General features: G+C 39.2%; 1 protein-coding gene across 4 annotated transcripts in view; it reads left to right on the forward strand.

The window, feature by feature from the left end:
* Nucleotides 1-15,613, forward strand: part of LOC111872355 (baculoviral IAP repeat-containing protein 6) — a 98,298-nt gene that overhangs the window by 10,357 nt on the left and 72,328 nt on the right. For all 4 annotated transcript variants that reach the window (XM_023866145.2, XM_033754640.1, XM_033754641.1 and 1 more), the window contains exons 3-9: nt 2,622-2,756; nt 4,327-4,571; nt 7,216-7,344; nt 8,979-9,198; nt 10,297-10,477; nt 10,901-12,640; nt 14,368-14,653. In XM_023866145.2, the coding sequence (XP_023721913.2) occupies nt 2,622-2,756; nt 4,327-4,571; nt 7,216-7,344; nt 8,979-9,198; nt 10,297-10,477; nt 10,901-12,640; nt 14,368-14,653 (2,936 nt within the window). The remainder of the gene's footprint in view (nt 1-2,621; nt 2,757-4,326; nt 4,572-7,215; nt 7,345-8,978; nt 9,199-10,296; nt 10,478-10,900; nt 12,641-14,367; nt 14,654-15,613) is intronic.

Below are 15,613 nucleotides of genomic sequence, written 5' to 3' on the forward strand. Positions count from 1 at the left end.
ATATATATATATATATATATATATATATGTTATCCTGAAAGCAAGTTCTGATGGGCTATTGGAAAAAAAACAAGGATTTATATCCAAAAAACTATTGCCAGTTCATGTACATACTGTAGACTACTTTTCAACATAGTTTCCACCATTGTGGATTGAATCTTCTCTTCTGCTGCAAGCACCAAATCTTCTTTAACCACAGATGGTCAGCGGCTCCGCGGATCATAATGCACATTTTTGCGTCCTTCATTAGAGTGTCTTACCCATCTTCTTACCATTGAATCACTCATGGCATGTTTCATGTTTCTTCCATTCAAGAAACAGATTACAGACTGTATTTCACGTGCAGCGAGCTTCTCGATTTTCTTGAACATTGTAACCACATGCCCTGGGGTGTTTCTTCCATTCAAGAAACAGATTACAGACTGCATTTCACGTGCAGTGTGCTTCTCGTTTTTCTCGAACATTGTAACCACATGCCCTGGGGTTGACTCAGCCTCTAACAGAAATGAGTACCAGGAATTAATTAAATAATTTTCCTGGGGAGTAAAGTGCGGCTGGCGCATAAGGCTGACAACCTTACCACCGTCTTTTGAGCCGATTGTCTAGATAATGTGGGACCCTCAACGTCTCATAACCCTATGGGCCTTCACAGCCTGTTACGGGGATAGCTTTACTTTTACTTGTAAACACACAGGACAATGCGTAAACATGGTTCGACTCTCTACAAGTGGCATCCGTGCCTTCCAAAAGGACCAACAAACTCTACACGCATGCACACCAAAGCGAACGCAGTGCTGCAGTGGCAATATTTGCAAACGGAACTTATTTTGTGCATAAGCCTTGTGTGTCTATACACGCACACACACACAGGGTTATTAAAAAAGAATGAACCAATTTTATTACTCAGTATTTTATTGAAGGAAAGTAATACAAAACTCCAGCCAAGTCACAAGTATTCTACTCACAGTCAACTTTTATTTCCTGTCTTACAAGTGTTCAATGTGGCCACCACCTGCAGCACGGGCTACATCAATGCGATAAGAGAATTCCTCCCAGGCGCGTATCAGCATATCACGATGCACTGAGTTAATTGCTGTTGTTATTCAACGTTTAAGGTCATCTAGGTTAGTGGGTAGCGGTGGAACATAAACGTGATCTTTTACATATCCCCACAAAAAGAAATCACACACGGTGAGATCTGAGGATCTTGCAGGCCAAGCACAAAGGGCAAGGTCTTGGGCCCTCTTCCGACCAATCCATCGCTGGGGCACTTTTTCATTTAAAAAAGCTCGGACCATCAGGTGACAATGGGGCGGTGCTCCATCTTGTTGAAAAGTGAAGTCATGCGAATCTGCTTGCAGTGAAGTGAAGAGCCAGTTTTGGATCATATGGAGATAGGTTTGTCTTGNAATTGCTGTTGTTATTCAACGTTTAAGGTCATCTAGGTTAGTGGGTAGCGGTGGAACATAAACGTGATCTTTTACATATCCCCACAAAAAGAAATCACACACGGTGAGATCTGAGGATCTTGCAGGCCAAGCACAAAGGGCAAGGTCTTGGGCCCTCTTCCGACCAATCCATCGCTGGGGCACTTTTTCATTTAAAAAAGCTCGGACCATCAGGTGACAATGGGGCGGTGCTCCATCTTGTTGAAAAGTGAAGTCATGCGAATCTGCTTGCAGTGAAGTGAAGAGCCAGTTTTGGATCATATGGAGATAGGTTTGTCCTGTAACGGTGTTTTCTTCAAAGAAAAAGGGACCATAAACCTTGTCCTGAGACACAGCACAGAAGATGTTCACCTTAAGGGAATCTCTTTCATGCTCATTTGTTTCATGTGGGTGCTCTGTTCCCCAAATACGCACATTGCGACAGTTGACTGTGCTGCTCAAGTGCAAAGTCGCTTCATCACTAAAAATTAAACATGAACTGAAGGTTTCGTCTTCCATCATCTCCAGCATCGAATCGCCAAATTCCATCTGCTTCCTTTTGTCGTCATTGGTAAGTGCCCGAACGAGCTGCAGTCTGTATTGTTTCAAATGTAGACATACTGTTAGCACATGCCAGACAGTGGATTGAGGGATCGCAAGCTCACGGCTAGCTCGATTTGTTGACTTTGTTGGGCTCCTCTCAAACGCAGCATGGATTCTCGCCACTTGTTCCTCTGAGACTCGTGGGTGTCCTGGACTTTTTCCTTTACACAGACACCCACTCTCTTGAAACTGTCGAAACCACGGTCAAATGTTCTTAGGACAGGGAGGATTAATGCCGAATCGCCTTCGAAAAGCACGCTGCACAGTGACAACCGAATTTGTTTTCGTGAACTTGAGAACGCAGAATGCCTTTTGCTGAGGACTCGTCATGCCGAGGTTAAACGAACAACTGAACGTTGCCGGAAGAACGACGCGACTTCAGCGCCCCTGTGGCAACCATTCACAACTTAGATAACTCATCTTTCAAATGGTCACTGACTCATTGCATGACGATGCTTGAGAACTGAAGCAGTGCGTCATGAAATTGGTTCATTCATTTTGAGTAACCCTGTGTATATGAATTAGTAATTCCTTCTTTCCTATCAAATTTTTTGTGTAGAGAGAACTGTAATATAGAATTGTTTCCAACAGGCAATCTTGCTGCAACACAGTCTGAGGTCTGTTGAACTACTTGGAGTTGATCACACAGCAGAAGTTTTGCAGGAACTTGGAAAGAAGATCAAGGAAGGACAAGGAAAGTCAAAGAAGGGGACCAAAGCTCAGAAGGTTAAATGAAATCTTGTCATAGTATTTCTTAAATATATGTACATACAGTGCTTAAAATACAGTGAGGACTTTATGAAACACATTCTTTCATATTAAATAAATCTGCATTGTGCCCACAGAATGTGTTTAGTATGTTTGTTGGTTGCACCAGTCATTTATCATTATGTGGGGAAGTTATATGGTGATCTAAGACAAAACATCCAAGTTGCTGGCTGTTCTGCTACATTTAGTTCTCTACATTTATTATATTACTGGTCATGTCAGTAAGCTAGAAAATATGGAATGAAGAAAACCTTCATGCTTTTCAATGAATGTGATTACAAAATTAAGGATGTGCTATGCTGGAAATGTGCAGCAAATCAGTAGAGTGATATTCTTTTAGCAAACTGAATTTGGATTGATAATTCAGCAGTGTATTGAATCCTTTCTTCAGCCAATTGACAGCTGAAGAAAAACAATATAGTTATCTCCAGCAGCCCTTATAAAATACTGTGGCAGCTGAGTGTTTGGTGAGTCATGTCACATGGTGTATGAACACTTCTTGATTCAACTGAATTATGTGGGAAACTGCTTCGCTGGGAGTGAAGCTGTGGATATGCTAGAATCTTCCTCATGGGTGATGTGTATATAGAAGTAGTGGTCATATTTCAAGTTCGGATGAGTTCTCAGTTCAGTGCAGTGCAAAGCAGACAGGTGAGTAGTGAGTTAGCCAGTGTTCAGTTCAGTTCAGTAAAGAGAAGTTGAGAGAAGAGGTGAGAGCAGTGAGTGAACAAAGAGCTGATCTGAAATGTGTGTGTGGTTATAGACAGTAGGACAGTGATTGCTCCAAGAATCGATAATTATTACAATATTACAACATTTTAAGTTTCGAAATGTGGTGTTGGAGAAGGATGGAGAAGATCAGTTGGACCAATTATGTGAGAAATGAAGAAGTGTTAATTAGAGTCAGTGAGCAGAGGAATATCCTACACGAAATAAGAAAATGGAAAGCTAATTGGATTGGTCATGTTTTACGCAGAAACTGCCTTCTAAAAGAAGTTATTGAAGGAAAGATAGAGGGGCGGATAGAAGTGACAAGAAGACGAGGAAGAAGACGTAAGAAGATGCTGGATGACCTTGGGGACAGAAGAGGATATTCTCATTTGAAGGAGAAAGCTCTAGATCGCATTAAGTGGAGGAATTGTTTTGGAAGAGACTGTGGACCTGTCGTCTGACAGATTACTGATGATGATGATGTACCATTTTAACAGTAACCAGTAACAAAGTTCTGTTTAAGTAGAGAGAGTCAGCACCCATGCAAGGAGAACCCTTGCTCTGTTCCCTTTAGTTCATGCAGGAAACTGCCTCTGCACTAATGAAAGGAGCACATTTGTGTTTGTATTTTTGCATTAGCATCTTGGTTTCATCCATTGACTTCTGGCTATTGTCTTTTTAATATTTTATTTACCATTGTTTATTGAACATTTATCTGACAGTTGTGTTTTTGTTTGACACATAGCAATTTTTTTACTTGCATAATCAATTGCTGTTTAAACTTCATATTCAGTTTTGTATGGGAATTTATTTGCAGTGGAATTCAATATGTCTGGAGCTCCCACACTGTGCTCTGAAGCTTGTATGTTCTGGGATGGTTCAAGAGTTAAAGCGCCAGAACCGCCACATACCAGCCCTTTCAATAGCATCGGCCATAAATGAGAGACTGAATTGCCTGCTGCCAACATTTTCTAGTGAGGGAGTACCAGCTGACAGAGCACTCATGTTTAGTGAAGCCGCTCGTAGGGATACCTTCATCAAGTGGCCTCACATGAACTATAAGTATGTAGTTGTTCAGTTTCATTGTATTATACAAATGAATGAGTTCACATAATTCTTCTATGTGCATGTGCAGCTCATTGCATTTCATGCAGTAAGCAATCAGCTAACTGTAGGTTGTTTTTATTTGTGTAAATCCATACTTTAAATAATTTTGTAATGTAGTTTTGTAATATATTTACATTAAACTTAAACTCTGAATTTTTCTCCACAATTGGTAGCTCTTGATGTTAATTTATTTTTGAATGAAGATTAAATTTTCTTGCTACTATTCAGTTAATATTTTTCTTCTCATCTGCTATCTGAAAGTGTAAAGCTTAAAATATACTAAATTATTATTACCTGTAGATTGTAGGTGTGAAACATGAGAACGTGATGCTGAAGAAAATATTTGGGCATGAGAGAAAGAAAGTGGCAGGAAGCTTAGAGAGAATTCAATGATGGAGAGCTTCATAATTTGTACTCTTCACCAGACATTGTTAGGATGATTAGTTCCAGGAGTTTGAGATGAGAATGGCATGTAGCACAAATTTGAGAGCTAAAAATTATGAGACTGTGGTCAAACATCACAAAGGGACGAGACCACCTGGCATGCTGATCATAGCTGGGAAAGTAAAATAAAAATTGTCTTAAGGAAACAGGAGGATGTGTATTGAATGAATTTGTCTGACTAAGAATAGGGACCAGTCATAGGCACTTGTGACCATGGTGATGAAACTTCAGATACCATGAAGGGCTTGAAAGTTAAGTAATTTATGGGCTGTTAGCCTTTCAAGAAGGACTGTACTCCTTGGAATTAGGTACCGACAGTTCCTGAGATGAATCACTGTGGCTCCTAGAAATTATATTAACCCGTTGCCGTGGTTTGACGTGTATGTTTCGTCAGGTATTTAAATCGTCTGGGGGGGTTCGACGTGTATGTTTCGTCCAGCTGCACACCTATGTTATAACGCCCATAATAATTGATGGTTTTGCTGTAGATTGTTAGATTTTTCGCTGGCCTGTTGTCAGTAGTACAGAGTATAATATGACACGTCTTTATCTGCTCTAAGTCGTCGTTACATATGCCTGTCTTGCAGCAAAGTTCCTGTGGCTCTTGCTAGCTGTTTCACCGTTCTACTGTTATGAATGTCGTGTTTTGTTTGCTACGAAGTTATAAACAGCAGAGACGTGATAAGTACTGTGTTCATAATATCATATTGCCCTGAGCTGGCCACACTAACGCAACTCAATTGGAATTCTTAGAATAGGGATGTCCAAACCTTTATTCTTGCGAGATCCATTGATTTCGCACAGTACAAAGGCCCAGTTCTTAGAAAAACGCCACAATTTAAGGCAGAACACTGTGGTCACCCCCTGAGACGATACGGATGTGTGTGGGGGAGGGAAAAGTACTTATTATCGCTCCAGTTGACGCCATTTTATCGTACTGACCTTGGTGGTCGTTTCGAGGGATGACCATAAATATTTTTTTTGAGCCAGCTAAGCTCTGCTTTCGTTCACTATATACCAGCCAGTTCTTAGAATAACTTCATGAATTCTGTGGTCACCCCTACGGCATCTGGGGCAGCCGAAAAGGTTGGAATCTGAAACGCAGAAGCACCAAACCCTTGTTATGATAACACAAAGGTTGAATTTACTGCAGCTAATCTGGCAAAATATACGACTCACGGAGAGACATTTCCACTTGTATTCCCCCCACGGGGAAGAATGCAAGGCCTCACAGAAGATGTTTGGTTTACGGAAAAGAGAGCCAAATGAGAGATACGCAGTACTGGTGTGGTGAAGTGAGACAGCGCTGTGTATAGTAGAATGCTTCAATGCGTACCATACTCCGTTCCCGAGATACAGGGCGCTCATATTATAAGGCAAGGTTATAAAACCATCTTTTAAGATCATTTTAGTGAAAGTTCCATGCTTCAAAGCGTACCATTCACTGCTCAAATTCTAAACAAACTGCTTCCATTGCCGAGATACCGGCTGCTCATATTATAAGGTAAGGTTATAAAACCACCTTTTTAGATCATTTTAGTAAAAGTTTCATGTTCCTATCTCATAGAATTTAAGAACAATGATGAATAAATCATTTTCGAGCAAAATTTAAATGGCCGGCTGAATATATTACCGCAGGAGACGCGGCCGCGGAATTTAAATGACCACGTCAAAGGGTTAAAGCACCCAGTATTTTTTTTCTGGAGTGAGTGGGAGGGAGGGTTAAGTTGTGACCAAAATTGGTTTCTATTTCTGACTTCCAGGCACTATTATTTAGCTTGTGTAATTTATAAGTGACTTAGAACCCAGGTCTGTGTTTGTTGAGAACTGTTTTATTGTTCCTGGAACACAAAGTGCCTATCATGACTTGCATGAAAATTGATGATAATTTTTTAAATGTAATATTTGATTAGAATTTGACTGCTCATATATGGTTCTCATCCTAAAACAATTATCAGTGCAGCATGCGTTGTTGTATAATCCTTATGACACTATTTGAAAAGTGTTGAAAGAGCCAAACTGTGTTACTGTTTTGTGCATAAAAAATGGAGTTGGTATTTTTCTGTAACTTTTGAAGAAGGCCAGGTTTAGAAAGGCTGTTATGTTTTTGAAAGATGCATAAAATGTAGTTAGGGAAGGAATTAACTTGTTTTAGATGGGCCTTACCAGACCAGATGGCACAAGCAGGGTTTTACCATCAGCCGAATTCAACAGGGGATGACCGTGCCATGTGTTTCACTTGTAATGTTTGCCTTGTTTGCTGGGAGCCTACAGATGAACCATGGTAAGTGGTAGTTTGTTTTTAAACATAAAATGGTAGAAATGCAGAATATGCTGTCTTACCTTCCATGCTCCCCAAAGAAACCATACTGTCAGATAGGAACTGAAGCTGGTGAACGGTAGAGATAAAATTGATTGCAAATACTGTAGTTTAGTTTAATTCATTATACAACAATTTATGTAACAACAACAACAAAACAACAATAATAATAATAATCTGTAGTTCCATCAGGAGCATAAGTCGTCTGTAGCTCTTTTCCATTTTTCCTGATCTGCTGCTGAATACCTCAACTCCAACTTCTTCCAGAGTGGATCTCCTGCAGCTGTTTCTTGGTCTCTCCCCTCCTCTCTTTCCTTGAGGATTCCTCTGAAGCGTGACCTTGATGGCTGTTCATCATACTTCCCCAGCGTGTGGCCAACAATTCATGTAACATTAATTAAATATTTATTGCTGTTTTGCAATTAATTGATATGTGGATGAAAATGAAAAAGTTTGTGATACAGGTTATTAATTACACACAGTGGTATGCTTCAGTTTAGAATACAACATTTTTTTGCTCTTTTTACCTTATTGGTTTTTGAACTCAGAAATTGGCATTGGGTACTGTGTGACAGTTATTTTTGTTCAGGAAACAGAGTTGGTCACTCAGTGTGTGAAATTATGAACATTAGACATTGGGTACCTCAAGAATGTGTGGATAAGATTAAGGCTATTATTGAAGGAGTAAAAAATGAAAAGGTAGATGCAACCAAGTGGAATAAAAGAGAATGAAAAGTCAAATAAGTTTAGTGTCCTGACAACTTTCCCTTAATGAAGTTAGAAGTTGGTCCCTTGGATCCTGTCTGTGAAGGCTTCATTGTCCATGTTGATAATTCACACATTTTCATTCATCTGCAATATCCACTACATTTTACATCTCATCTATGATGTATTTTGATGAGGCTGTTTCAGAGAAATACTTGATTACATTAATTTTCAAATTGTTGTATTAGTATTGAGATGTCATGTTCAGTGTATTCTGAATATTATATCTTATAAATTGTAATAAAAACTAGTAATTATCCAGAATTATAAGATTTATTTTGGACTCTATCTATCGTCCGGTATATATAAGACAAAAACCACGTTTCGGACACTGGATCTGTCTCCGTCCTCAGGTGGATGGGGCAAGATAGACCTACTCAGTTGGGCCCATTCCGACCATCGTCGGAATCCTTTAAAGTCTATTAGTAATTATCCATTTAGTATTTGAAGCTGAGAAAATTTACAGAAGGTTTTAAACTTGAATATATATTTTTGTATATAAGTGTAAGTCTGGCTGAATTATTCTCAGCAGGTGCATGGGCACTGCATGATTTCTGTGTGAAATGCGAGGCACTGTCATAATTTCCAGTGGTACCTTTGTAAGCTAGTAAGGAATTGTGCTAGAAGTAAATGTGGATAGGACTAAATATGTGAGCAGGTCACAAAGCCAAGTGATGTCACTTCAAGTAAGAAATCCTATGTAGACAGAAGGTGACATTTTTGAAATCATATTACTTTAAGCAAATATGCTATAACTCTCTGTAAGTACAGTAAGTACACTTAAGGACTTCTTTATAATATTACTGTTTCTATAGTGTGTCTTAATTGCACAGGTCCGAGCATGAGCGTCATTCTCCGTCATGTCCTTTTGTGAAAGGGGAGTACACTCAGAATGTTCCTCTATCAGTGACATATGCCACCTCACCTGCCACTGTGTTTGGAGATCAGGGTGAAGAAGTAGCATGTGTCGGAACATCATCAGTTCCTGAACTTGTCGCCACAGCCACACAGCATGGTCTTGTGGCGATATGGAATATCTCTAGACAGTTGAAGGTATCTAATGGATGTTCATGTAAATTACACCTCAAAATCCAATAGATATTAAAGTCTGACACTGAAGATCTTGTTAATGGGTCTCATTATTTTCAGCATATAATGAAGAAATGTATAATTATTTGTCTGTTTTCAAGGTTCAGATATTTTTCTATGTAACAAACCATAAGCCTTCTGTATGAATATATTCTTATTTGGCATATGTCAATCTCAAATTTGCAGGATTGAATTGAGAAAGAAAGTTCCTTGTTCTCCACATGAACATCGATTTTTCGGTCTCCAGCTTCAAGTATTTCAAAATTACTACTATTGATTTGCACAGTATTTTACAGGCAACCTGAACCAACGGAATCATAATGATTGACAATACTAAAAAGAATTAACTTCTAGACAAAATCTATCTCACTCTCCCCTTTTCTGCCCATTGTGACAGTGCAGTTATAGAGAACTCACAGAAATGTTTCAATTCAATATATCTTTGAAGTTTGTGAAGTTGATAAAAGCGTTGCTGGGCATTATTAATGTTTTCTGATCCTGGTTCTCACCATTAATTTAAACGTATTCATGTATCGTGAACCAAAACTTTTGAATTAAGACTTTCATTCCCAGAACCCCACAGCTGGCCAACTTATAGCTCACCATTTTTACCAGTGTATTAGTAGTTTGCAGCATTTCTCAGAAAAAATATCACTAAATTTAACTACAAGTTTTATCTAGAGATAGAAGAAGAACCTGCATTCCCAAAGCACTTCAAAAAGAAAAATAGCTTACCTTATCAAAGCCTGGTCCTAGTAACCACACTCCTCTATGATAGTTTGGACACAACACCTGTAAGCAACCAAACTTGTTTACTGGAACAAAGATGTTAAATAACTGTTGAATCTTTGATGTGAAAGTGGTTGTATTCTTGGTTTCAGAACTGTAACATGTAACATTTTTTCATGTTCTGGTAATAATAAATCTATATGTGTTGAGAAATGAATCTACTTCTGTGGGGGTGACCTCAGGTATAAGCTTGTGAAATTGAGACAGTAAGTCATGAATCAGTACCTGTATATTACTGTAAGATGTTTTTAATATGTGCATTTTTTTGAGCAGAAGGAAGTATCTTTCTATATTACACCATCTGACCCTGCAATTACAAGATCTCAACACCAAGACAGCATAGGTTATAGTGATATCAGACCACGGGAAGCATGGCCTGAAAAAGGTGATGCTTTTGATACTGAAGTTCCTTGCTCAGATATTGTGGAAATACTTCTGTCTGATATTGCTGTAGGTAAGTAAATACATTACATTGAAATATAAAATTTCGTGTATGAAAATATACCCATTCAAATAAAATTCGGACTTCCTCAATATGTTGTGAAGGAAGCTGTTTGTGAGCTTGTATTTCCAGCTTTCGTATAATTTTATGGACATTCATTCATCAGTTCACTTCTTTGTTTCACATAATTTTTCAGTTGTGATGACCAGTTAAAATAGTACATAATGTTATCAGTGAATTTGTTGTGAAGTTGAGGGTCCATTAATATTTCTGTACTTAATATTTAAGTGAGAAGAGACACGTGCAGTGTTTAAGTTTAGGCCATTTCTTTTGTTCTTTATCATAGTGCAAATTTGTGTGCTGGTACACATATGATTACCACAGCTGTTTAAAAATATCAGTGTGTGAGAGTGTAATTTCTGTTTTGTTTTTCAGAAAATTTACTGGGTCCTCCACTTAGTTGTCAAGACATGGAACTAACAGCTGTGTGTATAACAGGGAGTCCTCACCATCAGAAGACTCAGCAACAGCTACGAAAGAAAGTTACAAAACCGATGCAGAATGGCAGCAATGTATCAGTTCGACCTTCCCTTGTGGGTGGTATTAGCGTTAGGCCTTCAACGGTGTCCAGCCGGAGAACTAACTTAGATCTCGTGTGGGGAGGAAGTAGTGATGTCATTAGCTCTCCAATGGTACAAGCCATGAATGATGTAAATGAAGCAAGTAACCGTGAGTCTGCAGCATTGGATATCATGAAAGTCCGTGAGGGTGAACCTAGTGGTAAAAACGATTGCAGCTCATCCAACCAGACTGTGACAGTAGACCAAAAGAAATCGCTATTCCTTGTTGTGTATGATTTCCATTATCATAACCTTATTAAAGATGAGTGTGTAGACAGTAAAGATGATGGTGGTAGTGGGGGAAAAAGTAATTCGGGTCTGGCTGGAAGCAGTGCAAAGAAAGTTGTATTCGGTACAGGAACAAGTGCTTCATGCTCTGGAACAAGGCAAGAAAATAACAACATGTACCCCGATATCTTGTTTTCAAAATTGTTCTATGATGCGTCAGTTATGGAGGATGTGGATACGGATATTGTTATGGCTCCACCTCCCGAGTGCTCAGTAGATGGGTTAGAATTCCCTGCGGCCTCATCTTCTGGAGGCATCTATCCACCACCAACTGCAGTTTCCGCTCCAGCAAGTGGAGGTGGAACATATGATGCTTCATCGGTGAATGTTACATTTTCTGCTGTAAATGGAGGTATCAGTATGTCCAATTTTCCCTCCACTTCAGATGGTAGCCCACCAATGGTGATTAAAGTTAGTCGTGTGCCCAAGAAAGACAACTGTGGTAGTAATAAGGCTAGTGTTGATAATGTCAGTAATTGCCAGCTTACAAAACAACGTGACCCCATTGTAGTGCAGTGTGTTCCGTTACCTGACATGTACAAAGAGAGGAGAAATCTGTCCATTTTGGGAATCCATCCTACCAAGGATGGTGGTCATGTGCTTGTAGTGTTGGGTTCTGCAGACTGTGATAAGGGAGTTAGTTTGAACTCGGTTTCTGGTTATGGCAGTTCAACATCTGTGCCAGTCAATTCAAATTATGAAGGAAACATGATATTTGAATGCAGCGATAATGATAGTGACATGGATATTGATGTGGACGATGCAGTGGGAAACCTAGGAATGACAACTAATGTGAAACCCACTTCCATCACAGAGGTCAAACCACTTGAACAGTTTCCTCCCCGACAGAATTTTGGTTTCTTTCATGATGATAATGCATTTCAGGAAGGATTAAAAATGTTGGACTCCAGTGACTGCAAAAGGACCAATGTTACGATGTGTAAGGGGAGTGTGCTACTAGTGTATGCCCTTAACTTTGATGGTGAAGTAGTGAAATTGGATGAGACACCTGTGAAGGTGAGGGACTTCGGTATGTGTGGGGAGTGTCCCATGGAAGTTACCCTGCTGCCTCTGCTAGAGAAGGAAGACAATGGCGATTCTTCCAATAATCTTCTGGCCCCTGTGAAAGGATGTCCCCAAGGAATGGCAGTGTTGGTTTGCAGAGATGGTATTGTCAGAATTATTGACTTGGCAACTTTGAAAACAGTCTCACAGGCTGTGCCAGAGAAGAAAGGGACTAGATTTGTATCTGCTACTTATTGTAATAGTGAGTAATGTTCTCTACACTGCAATACTCAATATTGTGCACAAAACATAAACATAGTACTAATGTTTATGTTTAGGTGTTAATATATGGAACTGTAGTTATACCACTTGTATTATATGGGTGTCTTTCCCTGGAGGTAATGCAGCCAGAGCTTGAGGCTGCTGCTTACCTCCATGTAGTGCTGAGGTTAAGAATGCATGGGGAGCTATACCTCAGTTCCTTCATAGATATTAATGGTATGGTGTTTAATTAAGCAAAAGGATGACTTTACTTTTTATTATTATATGGGTATGATGGCCTCTCACTCTGAGGGAAAACATAGATTGGAAACAAAATACCGAGGAAGGTGTTTGGACCTGAGAGGATGTGTAGGAAGTGGGAAAGAAAACATGCATACAAGATTTCTGTTGAAGACCATAAGGGTTGAAACCTAATGGGGAACTGAAGCATAAATAGAAGGATATTGAAGTGGATCTGAGAGAAATACGGTGGGAATCAGTAGACTGGTTAAAGGCAGAATGGTGAGCATCTGTGACACAAGCTGATGAGCCTTTGTGTTCTATGTCTTGACCAGCCAGTTAACAAAATTTTCAAGGAATAGTGTGTACCACTTAGTTAAGCAGTTTATTTTTTTTAAATGGTATGCACAGATTGTTTTGTCTTATAGTATAAAATGTTACACATGATAACAGTAGTGTAATATTTGAAGCTTTCATGGTGAATAAATGTGTCAAAATCTTTAGTGGGCAGTCATGTCAATGTTGAGGTAAATTTGTCAAAATCTTCAGTGGTCAGTCATGTCAGTGTTGAGGTAAAAATCAAGAGTTTCAGAGACCTTCTGTGTCTCCCGTCATCAGTGATATTGACCCTGATTATGGAGATCTCTGGAAAACTGGATCTCAACTTGTCACTGGCAAGGCTTATCACCCAAGAAAATTTTAGAACATAATAATGTTTGCTACTTAAGGGATGGCATTTTACTGAGAAGCTTTTAGAATAATGAGTGACCCTCCATTTGTTATTGACAGTATATAGTGACACTTTGCATCTTGTAATAGTTGCACTTCCATTTATAACTGGAACTTATTGTGACTGATAAGGTTATGAGTAATTAGCAAATCAAGTAGTGTGAACCAATGTGATGTGAGCAAACAGAGATGGTTAATTTGTAATTAGGGCATTTAAGCTTTGTCATTTAAGAAAGTGGACTTTGAATCACCCTTTACTACAGGGTTGATGGTCATAAGTAACAGGATGTAAAGTGTCCTAGTATTAAGGGGCTGATGGCTCTCTATTAACTTAATGTTAGTCATATTGCTATAGAAAGAAAGCAGTGCTTGGCCAACTGGACTTGTTGCATGCGCTGTTATAATAATGCAGTGTTATGCCGATAAAGTTTGATGGCTCACCAGCAGAAGTCACAGGATTCATATAGCCACATCTGATCAGTTATTATGAATATCACTGCTGATTTTTTCTCTGCATCCTGAAATTTGATCACTGCTTTGCATACTTCCCGTTTTTTTTTTATGTTTCTGCCCTGGTAACTCAGAATATGTTAACAATTTGTAATTAGTCACAAGTGGTTCAATTTTCCTGTAAGAGTCATCCCTTCTTGTGTCAGTGTCTTGAGTAAATCAAGTTTTCACTGTTGTCTTCTGTTCGGTAGGTAATGGTGATGATTGTATTATTTGATATAATGAAACATTTGTTTCTTTTTTGCCCAGGCTTGGAGAGGCTTTGTGCCTGTACAGACAAAGGCTCATTGCATTTCTTTGTGCTTAATGATGAAAACACTATGGAGGAGAGAGAGGAAGATGGCATCAGCCATGCGAGTGACTTCTGTGTGTCTGTATCATCACATAATCTCAGTTACCAACAGCAGAGTAGTAGTAGTTGTGGATCACCACTCCCAACTAGTAGTAACGAGGCTGCTGATTTCACCCATGATCCTTTTAACACTGCCGGTGTGCCCAGAAGTTCACTGTCACCCATTGGTTCTGCTAACACTAGGTAATTCTAAATAGAATTCTTCTCTTGTGTCCTTATTGCTGTAATTCAGATGTTTGAGTATGAATGGATGCATGTATTACTATTATTAGAGGGGGTGGGTTTCCCCATGCACTTAGACCAGTTATTGGTCCATTGTGCATCCCCCTTTAATTTCTACTGTCGCCATACCGTACCAGTACTGGTGCGTGCTATCAGCCCCGTTCAGCCAACGAGGTCAGCCTGGTACCTGCTATTTCCCCCATCTACCAGAGGCATTGGAAACTACTTGGGCGGGAAATGTGTTGCCTAATTTTGCTCAGAGGTCTCCTAGAGACATGAGGATCTTTTACGTGCAGTAAATCTATGACACGGGACCCACGGCTTAAATGCCTTCCCAGAGGACTTGTTCCCTGAATTTTTCCGCCCTTAAAAATTCCACAACCTCCGCCGGGTTTGAACCCGCGTACCTTGAGTCATGAGGTGGGAACGTTATCCGCTTATGGATGCATGTATAAATATATACATGTATGTATACATTGCAGATATATGTGAATTGTAGATCAAGATAACTTACTGTAAATACAATAAGAGTGTTTACTTACACCTGAATTAAAGACCTAATACTGTATATATAGCTAACACAAATTAAGAAACTCTGTTGTTTCTTCACATCTTTCCAACCATTATACCCTGCTTCAATAGCAGCAAGTTGCAAGGAACTTATTTTTCATAGAAACTCGAGTACAGAAGATGGATCATTGTGGTTGCACCACCATCGATCAACACACTATATGAATTAAACGTAGTAAACTCTTAAATCTACTTTAAGACAGTGTAATAAATATAATTAGTGAATTTAAATGTTTTACACTTTAAATATTTTTCAAAGTATGAATTAATGTCTGCTGTTTTAGCTTTGTGGTGTGTGACAAAGAGTCCACTTTCTGACATATAGTAATGTCAGATGTTGCAATTATGATA

The sequence above is a fragment of the Cryptotermes secundus genome, unplaced genomic scaffold (genome assembly GCF_002891405.2).
Source record: "Cryptotermes secundus unplaced genomic scaffold, Csec_1.0 scaffold55, whole genome shotgun sequence".
Lineage (NCBI taxonomy): Eukaryota > Metazoa > Arthropoda > Insecta > Blattodea > Kalotermitidae > Cryptotermes > Cryptotermes secundus.